Source organism: Nesoenas mayeri (assembly GCF_963082525.1).
Source record: "Nesoenas mayeri genome assembly, chromosome: 1".
Classification (NCBI taxonomy): Eukaryota; Metazoa; Chordata; class Aves; order Columbiformes; family Columbidae; genus Nesoenas; species Nesoenas mayeri.
In genome coordinates, this window is record NC_137541.1 from 87536103 (window position 1) to 87559330 (window position 23228).

General features: G+C 41.6%; 1 protein-coding gene across 1 annotated transcript in view; it reads right to left on the bottom strand.

The window, feature by feature from the left end:
- Window positions 1–22450, bottom strand: part of CASR (calcium sensing receptor) — a gene marked incomplete at both ends in the record, with an annotated part of 43101 nt that extends 20651 nt beyond the window's left edge. Inside the window, 3 exons of the mRNA XM_080359395.1 lie at window positions 8727–9608; window positions 12887–13193; window positions 22266–22450. Coding sequence (XP_080215521.1) covers window positions 8727–9608; window positions 12887–13193; window positions 22266–22450 — 1374 coding nt within the window. The remainder of the gene's footprint in view (window positions 1–8726; window positions 9609–12886; window positions 13194–22265) is intronic.
- Window positions 22451–23228: the final 778 nt, after the last annotated feature.

A 23228-nucleotide genomic window follows, 5' to 3' on the forward strand; every position in this document is an offset into this window, starting at 1 on the left:
TGGACTTTTAAATTTAATGGAGCAAGGCCAAGTAAGGACCAATGAAACTAAAGGTCAGTTAAATCCCAACTAGAAATAAGACATGACCTGAGACAAGAGATGTGACCTGCCATGGATCCTACTAATAAAAAAAAGGTCTGCTAGTCAGCATGTCTTTGGGGAAAAGAAATCTTGCTAAACACAAGTTTGGCTGGCAAACAGAGCCCTTCAGAAGTTAAATACCTGGGCTTTACATCCAATATGAAGCACCCCTTCGCTGGATCAAGATTACTTTTCAAGATTACAAAGGATTTCAAACTGCATTATCCTTTGGAAAGCGATTCTATTTAAACACTATTTAGGTTTTTATTAAGGTTTTGTGAGACAAGATGGTCTCTGGACAGACAAAGGCAATGGTACAGGTACGGTGAGAGCTAGCTGCCAGTGCTGTTAGATGTATTTTGTGCTGTATTTAACTACAGCCATGATATGAAAGAACCATTATGGCCACCCACTCTATACTTGGTGCCATAATTGATTTGTTTTTCACTTGTAATAAGTGCAATATGAAGAAATCCACTGAGTACAATGGCCCTGGGTACTGTGTATACTGATGGTGATGGATCAATTGGCCGAAGTCCCAACTTAGTGAATGATGTTTTGATGCTCTTGAGATGTCATCATACTGCACAATAACTATTATGGCAAAGTATCTAAAGGCTTAAGATAGGGCTCTTTTCATTAATTTATGTCTAAATTTAATACTAAACAATATATAATTAATTGTCCAATTAGTAAAGCTAATAATAGAGCAAATGGTTATTCTATAAGGTCGGTTTTTTCAAGTAGCTTAATTCACATATAATGTCTTGTGTAATACAGATCTGATTGAAATGTCTTTTCCAGGAGGTGTTTAATGCTGTCTCTACCCAGCTGTGCAGAGAATGAGTCTGTGTATGTGTCTCTCTGCACCCATTTGCTGTCACTTTCTCTTAACAACCCTTTATGGATCAGTCTGTTCAAAGTCCCAACAAGGTCTGAAACTGCATCCTGCACAGAACACTGCTGATACTGATTTGAAGAACGGTGCCTGTCTCTAGGCCAGGAGGAAGTTGTGGCTTTTGACTGTAAATTCTTTCTTATTTAGAACTATGGGATGAATTACTTCAATGCTTGGGGAAGTTGCCTCTCTGTGTTAGAATGACATCCAACTGATACTGCATACTTGGTGTCAACAAAACAATGGTAAATTGTCAAACCTGAGTTCTATTCTATGGTTATTTATAACATACTCAAGAATTACTATCCATTAAAAAAAAAGAAAAAATAAAAAAAAAGAAAGAAAAAAAAGAAAGGAAAGAAGGCAAGGCAAGGTGAAAGGAAAGGAAAGGAAAGGAAAGGAAAGAAAGGAAAGGAAAGGAAAGGAAAGAAAGGAAAGGAAAGGAAAGGAAAGGAAAGGAAAGGAAAGGAAAGGAAAGGAAAGGAAAGGAAAGGAAAGGAAAGGAGAAAGGAAAGGAGAAAAGAAAGAGAAGAGAAGAGAAGAGAAGAGAAGAGAAGAGAAGAGAAGAGAAGAGAAGAGAAGAGAAGAGAAGAGAAGAAGGGAAGAGAAGGGAAGAGAAGAGAAAGGAAAGGAAAGGAAAGGAAAGGAAAGGAAAGGAAAGGAGAAAGGAAAGGAGAAAAGAAAGAGAAGAGAAGAGAAGAGAAGAGAAGGGAAAGGAAAGGAAAGGAAAGAAAGGAAAGGAAAGGAAAGGAAAGGAAAGGAAAGGAAAGGAAAGGAAAGGAAAGGAAAGGAAAGGAAAGGAAAGGAAAGGAAAGGAAAGGAAAGGAAAGGAAAGGAAAGGAAAGGAAAGGAAAGGAGATAGACCTGAAGTTTCCTATGGTCACACTGAGGTGACTGAACACACACAACTATTTTGGATATTAAGAACGGGCACCTGTTGCAAGCACAGTCACAGGTCCCATTAATGGTCAACTAAAGTCCCTGTAGTTTCAGTGTAACTCTGTTTTGGCGTATGTTCCACTTGCCTACTAGCTTAAAACCATTTTTTTCCATTTCCTCTATCAATGTCTCAACCAACAAAGAAATCTTGTCAAGGCTTTGATTTCTACGGTTCCTAAATAACTCTCACAGAATTCCTCCTAGAGTTGCAAGTAAAAATCCTTTCTGAGCAAACCACTGCATCTGCTCTAGTGAGATCACTCCTAATTCTGTAAGGCAAAAGGGTTCTTAATATGCCATAAAAAGTAATTTGGTGGCCTTCTTGCAAACATTACCCACTTAGTAGAGTAACAGCAGTCATTCATAGCGCAGAAAGTTCACTTTCAGGTTAAAACGATGTGGCTGGCTCATAAAGCATCTGTGACCACCCAGAAAGAAAAAAACAAACTATAACATGATTATCATGCCTCTGAAGTTAGCTTCAACCCTACTTTAATCAGCCAAGTCAGGGGAATGATTCCAACATGAAACTGAATTTTTGATAAATCTACTAGTTTCCTCAGATTCTGAGTGCCTTTAGGAGGCTCTCAAGGTTCCCTTTGTCACCAGCTCCATTTGTGAGTAGCATCAGGAAAGGTCAGTCCTAGAAGAAACTTTACATCCTTTAGGGTAACAAAGACATGCTGTGTCTTAGTAAAAGATACTGACGCCTTGGTAATTCAAGGGATTATTATTATCTGAAGTCGCTATATCCAGAGACATTATATAAGCATTTCGTGGAGCCTTCCCTAAAATTCTCAGGTCCAATATAGGCTGAAAAACAGACTTATTTTCCCCAAGTAACAAAGGTACAAATGAGCTTCATAAATATTAGAAAATGCTTATTTTCAAATGCAGCTTTTGTTGTGATGCAGTATATAAGTGACTATACTAGAAATTACTTTTATGAAAAATCTAACACGTTTGGGGAGTGGGCAGGAATACTGCTCTTTTTTTTTGTCATCAGACAGTGTGTACTACCCTTATTTAGAAGGATTTCAGCCATTCTCTACCAAGTAATTAATAACCACAACTCCTTATTTCATTACATAGAGACTGTGTATTTGCTACATGCAGTTCATTTACTCTTCTAATAGCCCTGTAAGGGTGTTGATTTCCCTGCGCATTTTCTACTGGTGATATTACAGGCCTGACCTCCCCTTTAGTAAAGTCTTTCTCCTTTTAGTTGCAGAGACATCTAAATAATACTGCATTTATTGTCTGCTTAGTTGAAGAGCTCACAAATCATGTTCTCAGCTGACAGTAAGTTACCTCCAAATTGACGAAGATGCAATCATCTGTAATTGCCCTTGTGGGGAAATAGCTGTGTTTGCTCTATTGACCCACACATTTCTCTGTGTGGGCTCACATTGTCTGCCTCTTGATTCTGTCTCTCACAACAAAGGCACACTGGTTTCTATCCATAACAAATGTATCTCCAGTGTATTTGTAGTGTAATGTAGGTGAGGTTTTGCAGTTGCCTGATACTCAGCAGTTTCCTCAGTCTTCACTGCGATTCTTCCTGCATGATTGATCTTCACAGCACCCTCAGTTAATACCTGTTTTGATATTGTTTCATTCTCTATACCACAAAGCAGCTGTTTTAAATACATCATTTTAATTGTTCAGACAGGCCTATGTAGTTCAATAGACACAAAATTGATTAGATAAGCCCTTAGGCTCAAAGGTCTGGAGAGACGTATGTCATCTAAGGCATCATTCACTTATTTAAAGCCTTGCAGAATCAATTTTCAGCCAGCCAGACATACCAAAATGTAAAGCTGGAGAAGGCACCAATCTATGTCAGCTCTTCATAGTTTCTGTCACCAGCACAGAGGAAGGAACTGTTGGCTGGGAGGTACACAGGTGTAATAAAAGACTTCACAAGTTGCTACGTGAAGCCAACTTGTATTTGCTTTTATTTTGTGGAATAACATCTGGCAGCTTTTCACTAAGTCTGAAGTCAATCAGATTTCCAGGCATAAAATAATTTACATAAGCATGTCTTTAACCTTCTGATCTCTAGGACAGCAGCTTTTTCAGCCTGTGTAACATGCTCTGCCTTGATGCCCAGAAGAGCTATCTCATTTTTCACTCATGAACCTGCCAAAGTTCACAGTCTCCAGGGTAACCACAACCTGAAAACTGTCTGGAAGTCCACCTAAGGATGCTCTCCTGCATGAACTTGTGACTGCACACCTTTACTTTCTCAAATCCACAGGAGCCTATCTTCACTATTTAATCACAATGCTTTTACTGTGAGACAGAAAGAGGGAGAGGCCCATCAGCTGCTTGTTGGCAATCACCAAGAACCCAAATGAATGGGCAGAAACATGGAGTGAATGTCTGAGGAGAACACAGGGTTTTCCTCTTCTCACTTAGAAAGAAAATCAAATAATAAATATTTGCTCTGAAGGACAGATTAGGATCTCTTACTGGTTTTCCTCCTCTTTTTTTTGCAGGACCATCCAGTGTTTGAAATGAGAGAGACACCAGAGGCTCCTTTAAATGCCCCAAAAGATTATAAACCTTTCTTCATAGGGGAATTGAAAAAAGAACAGATGGACTTGCTGTTAGAAGTGACCATGGGAATAGCCACATGAGCAGAGACCAAGAAAGAACTTGAGGGACCTGGGAAATCTTATCAAGGAAGATACTAAGAAAAAAGGGCTTCAAAAGGAGACTGAGCTGTTACAGAGAAAAAAGCCAGAGATGCAGGGAATTTTGACAAAGCAGCAGCATCAGTACAGGAGCCCTGAGCCTATGTCCCACCTTGCCATACCTTCCCACTGCTATTCTATAGCTTATGGGAGAGCCTGTATTTGGGGGAGGCCGGTCCATGAACCAGTGAACCAGTTCAACACACAAAAATAGCTCTACTCAAACAGTCTCCTAAAAAAATCACAGCCCACCAGTGAAAGAGAATGAGTATCTGAGGATCAGAGGTGACAGACTTCTTTAAGAGGATTCTTTCTGTTGTACTATTTGCAGTCATTCACTTTAATCTTTACTGCTTTGTGTAAAATTTTGCCTTTTCCAAATGTGACAGAAATTGCTTAAACATTTTGTTCTGGATTGCCTTGCACCTTTTTGTTACCTGAACAAAACGCTGCAAAAAGAAGTAATTAATCTGATCTTGATCAATATTGTGCAGGGCACAACAATGGCACGTGCAGAGAATACTATCTGCTGTCTGCAGGCATCTTGCAAAGGTGTGCACCTGAATGATCTTCTGCCTTGCGGTAGCGTAGGTTATTAAAACATGACAGCTGCAGGCACACACATTGCTCAGAATAAGGTCAGCACAGATGTGCTATTAACGTCTGTAATCTTCTGTAGAGTACAGAAGTGCCGGTTTTCCCATTTTCAGATAGAAGACTCTGAACCTTGTTAGCACGACTGTGCTTTTTGGTTACAGCCCCTGTAGAAAAGACTGAGCCGAGCGTCTTGCAAAGTGCGCACAGGCTATTCTGGTCTGTATATGCAGCCACCCAGAAGAGCTCTCACACATGGAAGAGACATGGGAACTGCACATGTGGAGTGAGTGGCACAGCTCCTGCCTGCAAGCTGCCCTGCCTGCTCCCCAGCTCTGCCTGCGCCTGCATCTCCGCAGCTCTGGGCAAATGCTGTGGCAGCCTGTGGGCTCCGGCTCACCATTTCCATCTCTAGTGAGGAAGCCCACAGCCAGCTTCAGAAATGCTGATAAAACAAAAGGAACCAAGATGAGACTGTATCTGGAATACTGTGCTCATTTCTGGGCCCCTCAGTTCAACAAGGACAGGGAACTGCTGGAGAGAGTCAAGCACAGAGCCACAAAGATGGTTAAGGGAGTGGAGAATCTCCCGTATGAGGAAAGGCTGAGGGAGCTGGGTCTCTTTAGCTTGGAGGAGACTGAGGGGTGACCTCATTAATGTTTATAAATATGTAAAGGGTGAGTGTCAGGAGGATGGAGCCAGGCTCTTCTCGGTGACAACCAATGGTAGGACAAGGGGCAATGGGTATAAACTGGAACACAGGAGGTTCCACTTAAATATGAGAATAAACTTCTTCTCAGCGAGGGTGACAGAGCACTGGAACAGGCTGCCCAGGGAGGTTGTGGAGTCTCCTTCTCTGCAGACATTCAAAACCCGCCTGGACACATTCCTGTGTAACCTCATCTGGGTGTTCCTGCTCCGGAAGGGGGATTGGACTATATGATCTTTGTAGGTCCCTTCCAATCCTGAACATTCTGTGATTCTGTGATGGGGTTTATGAACAGGGTCTGTCACAAGCACCATTTCAGGTGGAGAAAACATGACAGCAGCTTCTTAAATAAGTAGCTATAAAGAAGTGGAGAAGGCAGTCGTTAGTATTTGATATTTCAGCTTGGGAGACACAGAAAAATCCCATGCACCCCATGGTGAAACATACTTAGAGCTTTGTTAAAAAGTAGATGGTAAATTTGTAATAGGAGAATTACACTCAATTTAACTGACTCTCAGGAATTCTGTGCTAGCCTTCCTGCTGTCCAGCTCAAATGAACTGATCGCTGAGGTAAAAATGTTATTTTTACATACAGACCCAAACAAGCACTCTCCACAAATTATATAAACCAGCTCCTCCAAAAAGGTTTATATTCTGAGTACATAAATTTAACCATTAGCAGACAAGGTATAAATAATAACTCATGTGTGTTAATAGAATAACACTATTGAAAGGCAGCAAAATTAAATGGTACATAATTAAATTGTGGAACACATAATTTACCCTCCCCAGCCACCGACCCCGCTGGCAAGGGCTGCTCTGAGCAAAAGCTCAGGCTAATGGAGCTATGAGTTCATGGGGTTCGCCTTATCTGTCCCACAGACCAGCTGGTCAGTGATAGCAGACTCTGTTACAGAAATACCGCTGCAAATGAGACTGACTTCAGTATAAGGGTTTTCTTCTACCTGGTTGTCAGAAAACTGCTCTCTGGAGTGCTGTAGAAAGTCCATTTGTGAGGTGAACTCATTGTCCCTGGGGCTGAGGAAAGTTTCCCGAGGGTAATGAGCCACAATACTAAATATGACACGTATTTGGCATTTAGCTGCTATTCATGTGTTTGATTTTGAAATGAAGTGCAAAAATGCACAAATACCAAATATGCTTGACAGCAAACACCATATAATGGTGTTCTTTTCAAATACAGCTTGTTCCCTTGTAGCACCCACTATTCCTACTCCACATACTCTTTCTTGATGCTGATTCCCTCTTTTAAGGCAAGTATACATACCCAAAAGCCTAGACCAGTAGGATGCTTTACATTTTGATACAGCCATCCTTCAGCACCACACAAACAACACAGAAATGAGAGGACATTCTTCCTGATTGTGGAAACCTCAATAAACACCACATTATTTTACTTAGCTATGGTATTAATATCCTGATTTAATTCCAAGTTGACAAAGCATATGGGAATAAATTAAAATATATTCATTCTGGATCATTTTTACTGACACAGTGAAAGCTAAATCTGCCTGTGACTCACCCACTTCTACCAGTATGCTCCTGAAAAGCAGAACAGCTTTGAAACAGGGAACCCTCAGAGAGAGCCATCAATCGCAGGATTCTCATAAACCAGGGTGAAACCCTGCACTCATCAACTCTGAGTAAAGTGTTTTCCGTAAACCCAAGTCAGGTACCTAGAGAAATGCAGTTTTCTCATAAATGCAAAGACAAAGCCTTTTACTTTGACCTGACTGATGTTTCTGAGTTGACTGAGACTAGACAGGAACCAAATTACAGTTCCCACGTGCAAATTCTTATCCAACATCTGCAAAGTTCGTGGCATGAACAGCCTTTATTTTGTTCAGACTATTTTGAACAGATGAAATTACACATGCAAACAGGGATGTGATCCTCCTGATATTCATCTGTGTTGTTCTGATTCCAGGCATGTTTGGGCCAAATTTTTCTGTGGTGACCAGAACTGGGCAAACAGAATTTGCTACATATTTGGCATATGTTCATTTGATAGCCTTACAAGCTAACTCTATTATTTAAGAATGCAGTAGAGACTAAAAACACATACTGAATATCACATCAGATAGCACAAGCAAACATATGGTAAGATATAGAGTATTCATAAAGAACCAGAAGACAAAATGCCAGAATACCATCCATACGCTGGTGGGCAAAACACACTGAATTAATTCACAAATGTGACTAAGTTGTTAGTATCATTTTATAAGTTCACAAATATCACTGTCAAACCCAAGCAGCTATCTATTATTTGCCCAACATTCACACGTTTTCCTTCATTATTCAACCTGCTTTAGTTTGATCCTATATAAGCTTCAAACTGCGGAAAAAAAATACAGCCTGTATGGAAAATTGCTATGGGATTGCAAAAGACATAGAGCTTGCCAAAGAAAACGAACTCCAAAAACTGTTTTCCTTATTTATGTTCTCTCTCTAGGCCCTCTTGTTTATATAAGGGCTCAATATATGATCAAGTTACCTTGCGTCAGCCAGAGTTTGGTAATTGTCTGTGTGCGCACTTTTGGCCCTTAGCAAAAGCAAGAAAATTTAACTTAGTTTAAGACCCTTTCACCACAGGCAAACTGAACACACCTTACATTTCCTGTCGTGTGGAAATGTGCACCTAACTTGCACACAGTGATATGTTATGTTCCAGGCACCTGACATGGTGCCTCAGATGTGGGATTATGAAAGGCACCCTAAGAGCTCTGGGACAGCTTTTCTTTTTTTCTGCAAGTATATTGCACAGGCAGGCAAACAAAGGACTTACCTGCCATGCCTCAACCTTCTTAATGTCTGCACAGGATCCATTAGTGAAGAGTCCTTTCCCAGGGGTACATGTATATATATCCTGCAAGGCATGGGCAATAGAATATACTGCCAAATACACGTTATAGGATATCCGCAAGTGTGTGTAGTCCATGTACGGTGTCTCCACACTGGTGATGTTTTCATCCCCTGTGCATGGAGGTCGGAAGGCAGCTGTACCATTTCCAGCTCCCAGTCCATCTTCATGGCCCTTGTGGAACGAAGTTGAAGCTGGGGAATTTTTGGACCCATCCGGGAGATAGCAGTTAAACGTCTCCTCCCAAAACTCCTTGGCAAAGCCGTTGTTGTTGGACTTTTTGGGATGCACCTTCTGCAGAAACTCACGAAAGCCTGGGATCTGTCCTGCCTTCAGCGCAAACCCAATGGTGCTGCCAATGACACGGAAGAACTCTGGCATGGCTATCAGGGAAGAGCTGGCCCAGGCCTCACTTGCCAACCAGATCTTTCCAGTGATGTTTCGTCTGACGATCTCTTTGATGAGGGGCTCCAGGTCCGGGCCACTGGAGAAAACAACAATCACCCTTGCTGTGGAGTTCTGGATGACCTCCACCACCTGCTGGATCTCCTCTTCATCCGAGTATTGGGAGATGAGCTCACTAAAATCAATGCAGATGTCTCTCTCCTCTGCCTCCTCCCGAAACTTTTCAATGCCTGGCCGGCCATAGTCATCATCGGCTGCAATTGTTCCCACCCAGTTCCAGCGAAAGTACTCGATGATGTCTGCCATCGCCGTGGCCTGATGCTCGTCATTGGGGATTGTGCGGAGGAAGGACTTGAACTGGTTCTTATTGCTCAAGAGACGACTGGATGAGGCATAGCTGACCTGTGACGGCACAGTGAACAAGCAAACCACACCATGAAGTGAACTTTCTGGGAATAAATTGCCTATGTTTATCTAGCACCACTGTCAACCTGTGTAACCTCAGATGGGATGAAGAGAGAAGCTGAGCACCACACTGGCAGCCACATTCAGTTAGGCTGCGGTTGCACATGATCCATTCTGAGAGTCTGTATGTTCTTGTAGCTGTGACTGTCTTACAGAGGCACACATAGAGGAGCAGATGCTCAGACCCAAGAGACTGGTAAGCTCCTGTCCATCTGTAAGGTGAAGGTTCTGAGGGAGCAAGACACTGACACTAGCTTGGAGAAATGGCAAAGCAGTAAGCCACAGGTGGCCTATATGCACCTTGCTGCAGTTCCTGCCAAATCCAGAAACAAGAAGAGTGTATCTTTTAGATAAATGAGTGCAATGTACATAATTTAGACAAAATGCAGGCTTCTTCTGTCCTGAACCAGATAATAAGGCAGCAGGCTGGTATTGCCATACCAGACCTATTTTGAAGAGCGAGCACAGTCTGTCTATCCTTGTGTCTCACCCCTGTCTCTATCCATAAATAGGCTCTATCAGGCACAATACGTGTGTTATATACAATCCCTGACAGTTGAAGTAAGATGTATATCAATCACCTTGACCCCGTGGACTGTTATGGTAACGCTGGTCAATACTACCACAGCAGTATTTTCTGATTGCTGGCCAAAATTAGCAAAGAAGCCAGAAAGCATTCCACGCTCTGTGAGCCACCATGTTTTATAGTTAAAATGAGATTTTATTTCCTATTCTAAAGCTATCAGAACAAGTGCCATATACTCTTAATTTTGATTTTCTGCAAGTAGGAAGAAAACCATAAAATCCAGAAAAGAATAGTTTAAAGACCTGGAGAACTTTTAAAACTCACTTATCATTGCATTGTGAGATTAGTATCTGAACTCTTTAGGACTGACTCTCACTTTGAAAATGTCTTCTATAAACAGTTCATTTTGTACAAAGTGGAAATTTACAGAGAACCTTATCTCCTCCTCAAACTCTGGCATTTAATATTTCTGCAAAAAGAAAGAGAAGGAGGTCTCCTAGTGCAGTTTCAAGGGTCGCAGGAACAAATCCTTCTTTCACAAAGCTATGCCCTCCCCTGGACAAGCTCTTGACCAGTGCCACTCTCATCTCCTAAAACCTAGTCCCAGGGGGTACAGGAAAGTACCCCAGTTCTGCAAGGTACCCAATGCTGTATGTGCTAGAAGGGTACACTGAGGTGAGATATTGAGAAATGGAACTAAGTCATAACACTTTCAGTTTCTATGTCAACTGAATGAGTAATGAGCCTTACATTAATTGTAAAATTTACCTCCAACTTGTACTGAAATGCAGGGTCTATTAAGCATGGATTTGCTAGTGGCCTTGCTATAAATGGCAGCGATAACGGGTATTCTAATGCTGGCCAACAACTCCCAGTTTAAAAGCCTGCTTTTAGTTGTCCTACTTCAACCACCTGGCTGAGATTTTGTTCCAGAACTGAACCTCCTGATATATACCCATTTCTGCAACCTCTAGATAAGGCTACTTCCTTGTAGCACAAACTCCATACCCTGTTCAGAGGGACAGCCTGAGAACTGCAAACACCTCTTATGTTCAGTTCAACTCACCCACCCTTCCTGACTGCCCTTGTTCACCTGGTGATGTGATGTGTAAATTAACAGTATGCCTTAAAATGCCATCATCGTGCTTATTGCACACCACCTTCCAGTGCTACTCTGGGCAATATCTAGATAGCATATATTGGTTTTATTTTAAACCATTTTTGCTATGCTCAGAGACCAAATGTCCATTTTTTCAGACTCCTGTGAGGCAGTTGGACTAATAACATTAAATAGACAAGATATATTACTGTGCACCAGGCAGACAAGAATCCTTCCTTCCTCATTTGCAGTGCAGATGGGAATTCGAGCTCTGGCTGAAATAAAAATATATCCTCTCAGGACAGACTGAGAGTGCGGTGTGATACAATCTTGTTAGAAGGGTACACTTTTTATTTTAGAAGACTATTTTGAAATGTTAGAATGTCTATAGAAGGCAATACATAAAGGGATAAGGCCAAGTATTTTTTCAAAAGTTGTCTTCAGTGTGGAAATCTAAAATCAAGAGCAACAACATTAAACTATAATATACCAGCCTTATGGTTTGCTTAGGGTCTTGGCAGAGGACCATGGATGCTGGCACTGACCCCAGCAGAATCAGCAGACAGCAAGAAGGACGCTGTAACACAGGAGCTGGTACAACTACACCACCACATAGATGATGCCAGGACAAGGTGGGGCGTATCCACACGCTCTCACAAACCCTGTTTTGGAGGCCCCAGGGCAACAGCAAAGCAGGTCAGCCCAGAATAAACCTTCACAGTGCCTGATCAGCAGAAGCAACAACTTTACAGATCACTTATTTGAATGATCAGAGATACTGTGAGACCCAAGAGTATCTGGCAATGACTGAACTCTGTCTTAAGTGGGCTCTATGAGAGCTGGGCATAACTAGACAGTGACCACGGTGAAGTAACATCACAACTAACCTTTCAAGGCTGACAACTGCCTATGATTGGTCTAAATCAACTGTGTTCTCAGACTAAACCACTCTAGAGGGATCTAGTCCTCCTGTAGTAAATTGCTGTTGACTCAGTCTTCTTGTTAGCTCAATGTTGTTATTGGCTGCTTAGTAACCTCTGTGTTTGGGGATTGTAAATTGCTAGCAAGACATATGTCTACTGTAAGAAAACCCCCATATTCTTGACATTCTATTGGAAATGTCAAAGATTAAACAAGCTATGGAGGCTGAATGCCCCTTGAGATGTCCTGGTGCGCAGTTAGGACACATTGGCAGAGTGGGAGGGAGAAGCTGGCAATGCCACTGCACATACCTGTACTGTCCCAAATAAATCTCTGGCAAATGTGAGCCTGAAAACTTGTATCTCTGACTAAAATAAACAAACAAACAAACAAACAAAAAATTTGATTTGACATAAATTGGGAGGGAACTATAAACATGTAAACTGTCATCCCACTTTAAAAGCCAGTGCTTCTCATTGTTGTGTTGCCTCTCAGCCCTCCAAGAATATATTCACACAGCTAGGGCTATTGCATTTCTAAACCTTCCTTTGTTTGAAACAGATGGAGCACATAAGGCAGCAATGAAGTACCATGCCCTGGTTCTATAATGTACTTAAAGCTCTCCAAACAGCCCCCAGCTGTATCTAAACAAGAGGAATGAAACCATACCTGAGGTATGTAAAAGAGTCCCAGTAGATTGGCCACGGCAGTTGAGATACCAGAGCCGGTTGCCCCCACAACTGCAATGGTGGAAGGGATATGTTCTGAGCAGTTGCAGAATTCATCCAGGTTCAAGGAGTCTATCTTGTTCTGGGCCACAAAACTCAGTGTGGCCTCAAGAGCTTTAGAGACTGTATTGCAAGTGTCAAATATCCTGTATCCTAAGGTCATGTTGGGAAGGAGAGTTGGGCTACTGTTTATTTCTTCTATGGCAAAGATCATAGCCTGGAGCCAGCGGAAGCCTCGGAAATTATACCTGGGGGAGCAAAAATAAAAATAGAGTGAGAAGGAGGGAAACAGCTGAGAGGAAACAAGGACTGAGATAAAAAGAGAATTAAGGATTCCAGATATAAAAAGCAAAAGCAACTTTAGTTAATTCTTGCACGCTACTAAATTTAGAAAGTTTTACTTTTGTCTTCAGTGGTTACAGAAGATGTGTGTATAATGCTACAAGGTTTTGTTCTGGTTTTCAACTCTTCAGTTTGGGAGCTCACTTCAGAGGTTGTGTGAATGAGGTCAACTTTTCTAAGTCCCCTGAAGTCTGGGAATGTCAACAGAAAGCATGCCTGGAGTGTCCCTGTCCCTTCTGCTTGGGACACTAAAACCGGATCTCACAATTCCTGACCAAATGCCCTGACAGAAGGCTACACCTACCAGGTTTCTCCTTCCAGGGTCCTCTGACACATTTCTGAATGCAGATGGCAGTGTCTGCAAAGCCTGTGCTGAGCATGACGCTGCCAGGACTTGGGCTCAGGGATACTCGGTGTGTCAGCTCCTGGTGTCTTTAGGCAAAGTGAGCTGAGACACAGCACTGGTGTGTCCCTGGGTGCACAGGTACCTGGGAGCTCTGCTCCAGGAAATCTGGCCTCACATCACACACTTCACACTGTGGGAGAGGGCAGTCAGCCTTTTTATGCCAGAGAACAGAGACATGCTATAAATGTACATCCTAGCTTCCTAACTTGTTAATTAGATAATTCAGTGTTCTCATTAAAGGAATAGCTTTTCTCTTTGGTACAATGCTCTCAAATATTTGCTTTAGATGGGGTCTCAGAAGATGCCATTAGAGCTGGCCTGTGAAACTGAAGATGTTTTTTGAAGCCTACTCTGTTTTCTAAAATGGAGCAGCTGATTTTTCTGTTTCACTCTTAGCTGTGCATGGAGCTAACCCAGAGCTGGGGAGTGCTGGCAGGAATGTGCTGCAGGAACTGGGAGTCCCTGTTTAGAGCATCGCATGGGCTGGCAGTGAAATAAGCTAATGTGGGGTTAGTGACTAATCCAAAAAACAGAAAAGCTTCTTTGTGGAAAGCAACAAGAAGAAAGTAGTTTTGATATGTGTTATTCTCAAGCTTTACTCACTGTGTTTTTTCTTGTTAAAAACTGGTTGTATGCCTGTGAAGCTGCCATGTTTTAGGATAATTCACACAGAACGACAGAATCTTTCATGAACTGAAAGCTGTCTGTCATGGTTTAACCCAAGCTAGGAATACAACCATGATAGCTGCTCACTTACCCAGTCCTCCTCCCCGGCAACAGGGGAGAGAATCAAAAGGGAAGGAAGAAACTTGGATGGAGATAAACACAGTTTAATAAAATAACAAAATACTAATACACTACTAGTAAATACATATATAAGATAGACATAAAAGATACTCAAGGCAATTCCTCACGAACTCTGTCCACAACTGACCAGCCGGTCCCAGGAAGCGGCACCCTGGTCCGAACAGAGAAAAAAAATGAAAAAAGACACAAAAGCCCAGAGGTCCCTGCAAAATTGCAAAAAGCCAAACTAAACGTCCCAAACCAAAACTCCACCAGCTCCAGAAAAAAAGAGCGAAGACCAAAAAAACAACGCACACAAGAGAAAGTACTCAAGAGCGAGAGCAAGAACACTCCCGAGAGAGAGAGACCGGAAGATCCCCCCACTCTCCTTAAATCTGAAGCATGATGCTAACAGGATGGAATAATCTTATTGATCAGTCTGGATGTCAGTCAAGCTCTGTCTCCCTTCCTCGATGCCTCACACATGTGCGCAGAGCACTCAGAATGTCCTTGGCTCTCAGACCAGAGCAATGAAAAACATCAACTCTGTGCTGGGGTGTTATCTGCTTGTTCTCAAACTAAGTCCAAATAATGACTGTGCTAGCTGTGGAAAAGAAAGGTTTCTAACTGCACGAAGAAAATTAACTCATTCTCAAACTACCACACTGTCCTTCCTTGTAATGCACTACAGGTCAGGAGAGCAGTTAGTTTGCAGTTTTGTGTGGAGTTGCAGCTGGAAACCGTGCAGTGTCAAAGCTCTTATGCTTGAGATCTATTGGGAAAACTGACAGGTCTCAGAACTGGAAGAGCCTGAGGAAATAGCCTGCCCAAGAACAGGTTCTGTAGGAAATGGTAAATTTTATGTTTCACGTTTTAAAATGATTTGAGTGGTTTCCATTACCAAGGTGAAGATTTCTAAATATAAGCTTCATGAAATCATGAGCTTTCAGTCTCTGAGATATACGACCTGAACATTTTTAATTGCTGGATTAAATGATTTGCTTACAAAGTTGATGTTAGCTATGTCTGACTTCTTTAAAGCTGAATGAACATAGCCACATTACTTCCATTCTAGGAGTTTTATCTGATTTATCTGGGATCAGAAGTTCTAAAGATATCACATATAAAGTTTGTCTTTGAGTCTTAAATACTTAATTTATTCAACTTTATTTCACCTGCTCCAGACATCTTTGGTCAATTTCCAAATGAGGTTCTGCTCTGAGGTTGTACCTCAAAGTTAGTATGATTTCATTACAAATATCTTCAAGTCAAAAAATTGGAGGCCAATAAAAATCCTTAGTTATCATTTCTGACTGAAGAGACAGCTAGCTATTTTAAGATCACCTTGAAGAAAACAGACACTCTTTAGAACATGTGAGTATGGGTTACAGTTAAAAATACTTTAATCATTTAATTTTTTTTTCTCTATTTCCAAACCATTAAGGAGTGAGATGCAATGGGAGAGCTCTGAAATAACGTTTCAGAGTGAACAAGGTGGTGAGCGTTTGTGCACAAAAAAAAAGATGTGCCGGGCACACCATGCTGCCTCGTGCAGTCAGTAATGGTCACTGGGATAAATGGCAGCAAGGAGGGGTTTTGTGACACCCCTTAAAAAGCTAAATGTGTTTACAGGTATTTTTAATTAAAATCAAAATAGGATTTGAAACAAGGAACTATATTAAGGCTCCTCATGTAAAAGAGAAAAATCTGAAAGCATTTTCTATATTTAAAGAGAAGACTGCTGAGAAGCCAGGAAGTTCAATGGCACCACTGTACCACTGTGAAAAACTTCACACATTCAAGTATGTGTAAAAGTAAATTTAAGCTTGCTCACATTAAATTACGCAGGTGGATTATGACAAAGAACTATTTTGCCTTCTTGAGAGCAATTTGACTGAGTCTTTTTTAAATGCAGCAAGGTGGTATCTTCAAAAGCAGTGAGAACTGGACTGTCAGAGAATGTGCTGCCATTTCATTTCGTAGATGCAGACTAAGGCCCATGATGCACAATTGCTTTTATTTTCTTTTCTGACATATGTCCCTGATGAATGTTTATTTACAGGGTAAGGCTTATACTTCAGGTACTTGAGTTTGGATTGGTTTTATTTTGGAGAGGAAAGGAGGGCAGAGGGTGTTTTCTGGGAGCTAGTTTCCAAAATGTCTTTGAAATACTTTTGATAATTTACCTCAAACTAGGCTGGGCAGGAGACCTGCAGTTCTCTTCAGTTGCACTTCTGCTGATAGCAGCATCATCAGGTGAGGAGAAGAGGATCAGATGGGATGGAGACAAACACACCTTGCTCTGTCTTCTCTAACACCTGATAGAGCTTCAGACAAAGTCTCATCTTGTTAACTGATAGAGTGTTGTATCAGTACTGTACCAGAGCTAAGACGGATATGGTCAGATGAAGGCAGTGCCACTACAATAGTCTAAATGAAGCAAGATTTCATGATTCCTTCAATCCCTGTGAATTATCCTGTGTGGATAAATTCTCTCCCATTGTACTGTAAGACCCCAGCAAAGGGCTGCAGATAGGCTCCTCTTGGCTTGCCTTGTGCATGTCTGACAGGTAAGAGCAGCCTTTGAACCTGGCAGCAGGTTACACTGATCCATCTGTCTCCTGTGTGATGCTGCTGCTGTGACTAATATTACTGATCACTGGAATGCTCTGTAGAAATTCGACCAGTCATTTCCATGAAGAAACTGCAAAGGATTTGCTAACAGAACCAGGCTTTTCATTAGATTTCCAGACGCTTTCCACAGCTACTGATACTTTCTTGGTGGAAAACAAGCATCGTCCAAAACTTATTTTCTGACTTATTACTTTACAGGCATGTTGGCATAGCCTTGTATTTTAACAATTCTGAGATGTGGTGCTATTAAAAGTGGCCATTAAGCTCTTAATAAGAGCTTAATGTAAATAATTAGTGTCCAAAGTATACTCAGTTCTTTAGCCTGTTCTCCCACCTGTAAGAGTATGCAACCCACTGATCTTTCTATTCCCAGGCAGGAGCACAAACAGGGAAAGAGAAATCAGACACAATTTCTTCACAAATCCTCGCCTTAATCTTCACGTCTCCAGGGGTCACAGGGCCCAATTATCTTTGCAGTGACCTAGTTTGCTACATAGCAAACTAAAGAGATCTCACTGATTCCTGAAGGTTTCTTTCTGTTTGGTATAAATATGTCTATGCAGGGGGTCTCAGGATGGCCTAAATGTCTCTAGTCAACGTTACAAAGTAAGGGCATATAATTTAAGAGATGCAAGATCACTGCACAGTTTGAGCTCTCTGTGGCTCATTTGTCTGCCTTGGTTTGAACAGCTCGTACAGTCTGGATCCAGCAGGGAAGCCAGTCCTGATCCCTGTTCGTCTCCACAGAAGAGCAATTCACAGCCTCATGTGAATTCATTACCTTCATATATCAAAACTACACTAAGAGCAATAGAATACAAAGGAAAAGAAGAATCCCATCTTGGACACATACATTTATTCAAGAATGGTTGCAAAGCCTGCATATACCTCTTGGCTCACACCAGGACTTCCCTTTCTGTCATGGTTGTATGCACATACTAACTTCTCTGTCCTCTCTAGATTTCCAGTATATTCATTACATGTCATTGCTTCTACAAACACTGCTATTACTAAGCTATGCAAAAGGGAGACCTTCAGTCATCTGTGGGATTCCTGCAGTCAGTAGGTATAATGAGTTGTTTACCATTCTTAAAAACAGGGGCTATTGGTAAAGGGTACAGTGCAAACCAAAGAATATTAAAAAACAAAACAAATGAACAAACAAACCCACAAAAACCAAACAGTGACAAAAAACCCCAAACCAAGCAAAAATGATAAGCAAAAACCAAACAGAAGGTGGGTGGAAGAGAAAAAGGAAATAATCTGGCTTTAGGGAAGAAGTTCTAAATATCATGTTACGCATTCAGTTCTGCAGTGAGATTAGCAAATACATCCACAAGGGGTAGAACCAAAATTATCTGTTCTCTCAGAAGGACAGACAGACTCAGTGAGCTAAAGCATCCTGTACCCACGCTCTGTTAAGTCCTGCACTATAACATCGCAATGGTGTCTCACCACAGTTTGACAGCCTGAAAGCTACATGTCACTATGTGGGACCTTGGCTAGATTGCTGATCAGAATATGCATTAAAAATTATGAACTAGTGACAACATGTTGGCAACACTGTATCCCAGCTCAGTAAAGCGACGTCCTCACCGCCAACAGTCCTTTACAGTAAGAGGAATCTGTGGGTATCACCCATCTGTGCAATAATGCTAACAATAATACTAATGATACCACTACCACCACTACTGCTAATCTACCTGAAATCAAGAACGTACGGAGAAATCAGGTTAAGAATAGACCTCTGTGGGTGCTGACAGGGAATGGGGGTCAGGGGCTGCTTGTGCTGTGCTCAGCCTCTGCCTCCACTGCGCACATCAGATATGCATCTGCAAATGTTACAAGGAAAGTTGCTGCCACAGCACCTGAGGCATACAATGACAGAAAGCGTATTTATATCAAATGAGGGATACTTCATTGCTTAAACAATAAGCCATGTAAGTATTTCTGAAACAGAGGTAATGAAATTACTCTCCTATCTGACATTTGGTGAGGCAAAATAATGAGTAAGTTTTCACTCTACAACTCGGTGCTTAAAGCGTAAAGATGCATTTTCAGTAGAATCAGCACAAAAAGAACAGAGCTATGTATATAGCTTTCCAAATAATCATGTGAAAGGTATGCATGGTAGGTCTAAGTCAGTATGCATGCCAAGCTGAGGAGAAAGGTGCCATGCCACAAGAGCATGACGACTGTGAAAACTGAAAAAGTGGAGAAAAAACTGTCCTACACATTTTGAGAAGCCCTGTTTGGGAGAAAAGGTAAGGCACTGACACAGTTAAATGTGTGGGAAGATACCCAAACAGCACAGATCATGTTGAACAGTCCTCAGAAGAAAGGAAAGCCCCATTATCTTGAATTGTTTCATACTGAACTCTGGAAGAGACAAGGGCAAACCACCCACAGAGTTTCACTGGGACCCTTAGGTCTGTTCTTGGTTTCAAAGCAAGGAGCTCGTTGTGTGGTCTGATGACTTTTTGCTGTTGCCACCTAATGTAGGAATATGAGGAAAGAGAGAGGATACCCACATACTCTGAGGGTGACCTAGGTCTAATTTTCTATGTGATATGAGACATATTTTGCTATGTAAAAAAGAGATTAAAAGCTGTACACAACCATCTAAAAAAGGTATAAAACTGATTAGCCTCAGCCTTGAAAAGATACAGCAGTGCTGGAGAAGGCTTAGAGAAAGTCAACAAGGGCAGTCAAAGGTATGGAACAGATTTTGGTTTGACCATGTACAGCCATGCTTATGGTCCTCTGGTGGATTGCCCACCCCATAAAAGTTTTTGACACTACAAGACTGGGAGATTTACTTTGGAAAGAAACTAGAGACTTTTTTTTTCCCCCAGAAAATATGAGTTTGCTCATTCCAGACTAGCCACCTGCCCAGAAATGAGGAAACTCAAATATTATAAGAAAGACTCTAACTCACAACTTGAAGACAATGTACTGGGCTCTTTGGTCAGCATGCACAACCCCACCCCAAGCTACTACCTAATTGTGCTGTCCAAAACCAAAAAGACCACTATGGTTTGTTGAGAGATCTCTGTGTAAGTCCAGCCAGGGGAATTTTCTGACTTAAATTCTGTTTAAAATAGAAAATCCTTTCAGAAAAAATATCTGCTCTCCATTTAACATGTACCAATAACAGGGAGTACTTCGTAGCACATAAACTGCCCCATGGATTAATTATCTTCATCATTAAAATCTGATGACCAGTCTCAAAAAGCCTTCCCAACACAACCTGTTTTGAATTAAAACTTTCCTGGAAATGGACATTTTTTGGTAAAGACATGCAATGAAGGAACTTCCAGTCATCTCTGGTCCAGTCATCCCCTTGTTCCTATTGTAGTTGCTGCTACTACTTCTCCAGCTAAATTTCTGCCTTTCCTTAAGTATTCTCTCTCCATTAGCATTATGCTATGAACTCACAATTTATCCATTTCCTTGAAGGAGTGCAGCAACATGGCACAAATGACTCTTTAGTCAACTCCTCTCTTTTGCACCTGCAGCGTCTTGGCACAGGGGTAAAAGGAACACAGATTTTACCCAGGCAAATTTCAGGTGGGGGATGCCCTTTAACAGATCAAATGCCACCAGAAGGATCTCCCATTGTGTCCTTAAAACAGCTGGTCTGGCTTTTCAGGATTTGCCTGTTGTCTGTCAGCCATGCACTTGTAGTATTTGTGGGGGAACATTCTCCTGTGATCCACTCTAATAATGTGACTATGTCAAGGTAGTCACTGAGGCTGACCCAACGCTGACAGAAATGAATGCTGTGTTCAGTTCGCAAATATCTGTGCTGTCCTGCCTGCCACATGGAGCAGGCGAAGAAGAAAATGGAGCTGAAAACACCCATTGCTTTTCAGCATTCTGCCTTTAAAAAGTGGCATCTGGGAGAGAAAATAAATGCTGAAACAAAATGAACATGCTTCTTGCTTCATAAAGTAGACATTCCACATACATTGAGTTCATTACTTTTGTGTACATGCACAGAAGAAGCCAAAAGAAATCCTGCTTAATTGCGCTTCTTTCTGTGTGCTTCCTGTGAGAGCATCTGGGGCTGACCTCACAACCTAGATGGATGTGTCCTGCTCAGTGCCTCACTGGGAAACCGCACCTGGAATCTGTAAGCATAGCAGGAATGCTTTCAGCCATTCTTCATTACCATCTGCAACAAAACTGTACCAGATTCCCAGTATAGGATGAGTGGTCCAAGTAACTCCAGATATACAATTTTTCGCATATGTTTACTGAAGAGGTCCCATAACACTGAAGTGTTTTCCCATGCATGGTCATAACAAAATTCCACATCAATTTCTTATATTTTGTTTATATGACTTTTCAGTTGCAATCAGTTTCTATTATGCTTTCCAATTGTTATGTCTATTACATGCAGGGTTACAAGGTTAAAAATTCCTCATGTTTCATCATAAAACTCGTTATGCTTTAATAAGAAGAAAAATTGTTTTCATGTGCATTTCTCCCTCCACGGTTAACTGCCAAAGACTTAAGACAAAGCCTATATGCACTATTTATACAGAAAACGACTTCGGGTGAGGAAAGCCCGAGTAAGGAGTTCAAGTGTGGGACTTTGTAAGGGTTCAGTGGGATTTTTAAAAAACAGTGACGTATCTCACTTTCACCTATCCACTTGTTTAGGCAACAAAACAGCTTGTAAAGTCTTAGAAGATGAGAGGCAGAACTGGGAAAAAATAAACAAACAAACAAAAAACCAATCAACACAAAACTCCACAGATTTTATTTTTAAGCTATTTTGCCATTAACTTAAGGACAATATGGTTTATTTTCCATCCTTCTTCTAGGAAAGCATATTTTCAGTTACTATTCAAATGTCTACTGTGAATGGCCAGATAGATCGGTATATTTGTGGTTTGGTAGCTTTGGGCTATACAAAGATTGCCCTCTTTTACTGTCCAAATATTGTTTATGTTACTGCTTAACATATGTACTTCCTGTCTTACACACTTGTATTTTCTGTTATTTACACCATACCTTCCCATTGCCTCTACACACATCACATCACAGACCGTATTTACACAGTGTATAGCATGTCACCTGGAGTCAAGAAAGGTCAAGACGTCCCCACCAAAACTCTTTATTTTCTCTTTTTTTTGTGGCTTACCTTATACACTCCCCTGATTCTGGTCTTGATTTTAGATCCTGGTCTTTAGCAGCCACTCCAAAATGAATGGGAAACAGTCCTCCGAGAATAATGTCTCCCTTCTTCTGTGCCCGTTGGTTTGGCCCATAGGCAGCTGTGTTCCAGGTAAATAGCAAAAGAACCAAGCAGCAGCTATATAAAGTCATTGTTCCTCTTTTCACCAGGGGGTTATAGGATGCAAAACTGGATAAGGTGATGTAAGAAAGCAGACTTTGTAACATCTAAGCTTTTTCTTTCTTTAATACAGCACAGAGAGGACTTGGGACACATGTCTGCAGGGAGATAGGCAACAGGGTGGGAGCCACAGTGATGGTGCTTCTCCCTCTGTCTTCTCCATTGCAAAACAACAATTCAGCAGTTCTTCTTTCTTCCTAACCACAGCATCACGGGCAGCCCATCTCTGAGAACTGCAAAACAAAGACATTAAAAGTGACTCAGCTACACACCAGAAACTCACGCTGCCACAGTGGTTCTGTGCTGCTCCATCAACTTTTAGTATGCCCCTGTGGCCGCTCCCCCTCAACAACCTGCACAGCAGGCAGACCAAATTTGACAAAGTCAGACACTCCAGTGATGCCAGCCACACTTCCTCACACAAGTGATTCTGTGATTCTCTTGGATGCCTAATTCTCTATCACACGTGTGAGGCGCGTCTTCACACCGCCTTCCTATGCATGACTCTGGTCACAGGAGGCCCTGTAATACTTGTGATCAGACCTCCATGAACACAGCACACTGTGAGAGACTTGGATGGGCAAGTGGGGATAAGGAAGCATCAAATGCAGTAAGAATCAAACCCTTTTCTTAAGCAAAGAACTATGATAATCTTGATAGTTCTTAACTCTCTGGTTTGAATTCATCCTTGCTAAAAAAGAAACAAGGTCGCAGGAAAGGCTTTTTCACATTCAAAGTGAGCATGACTTC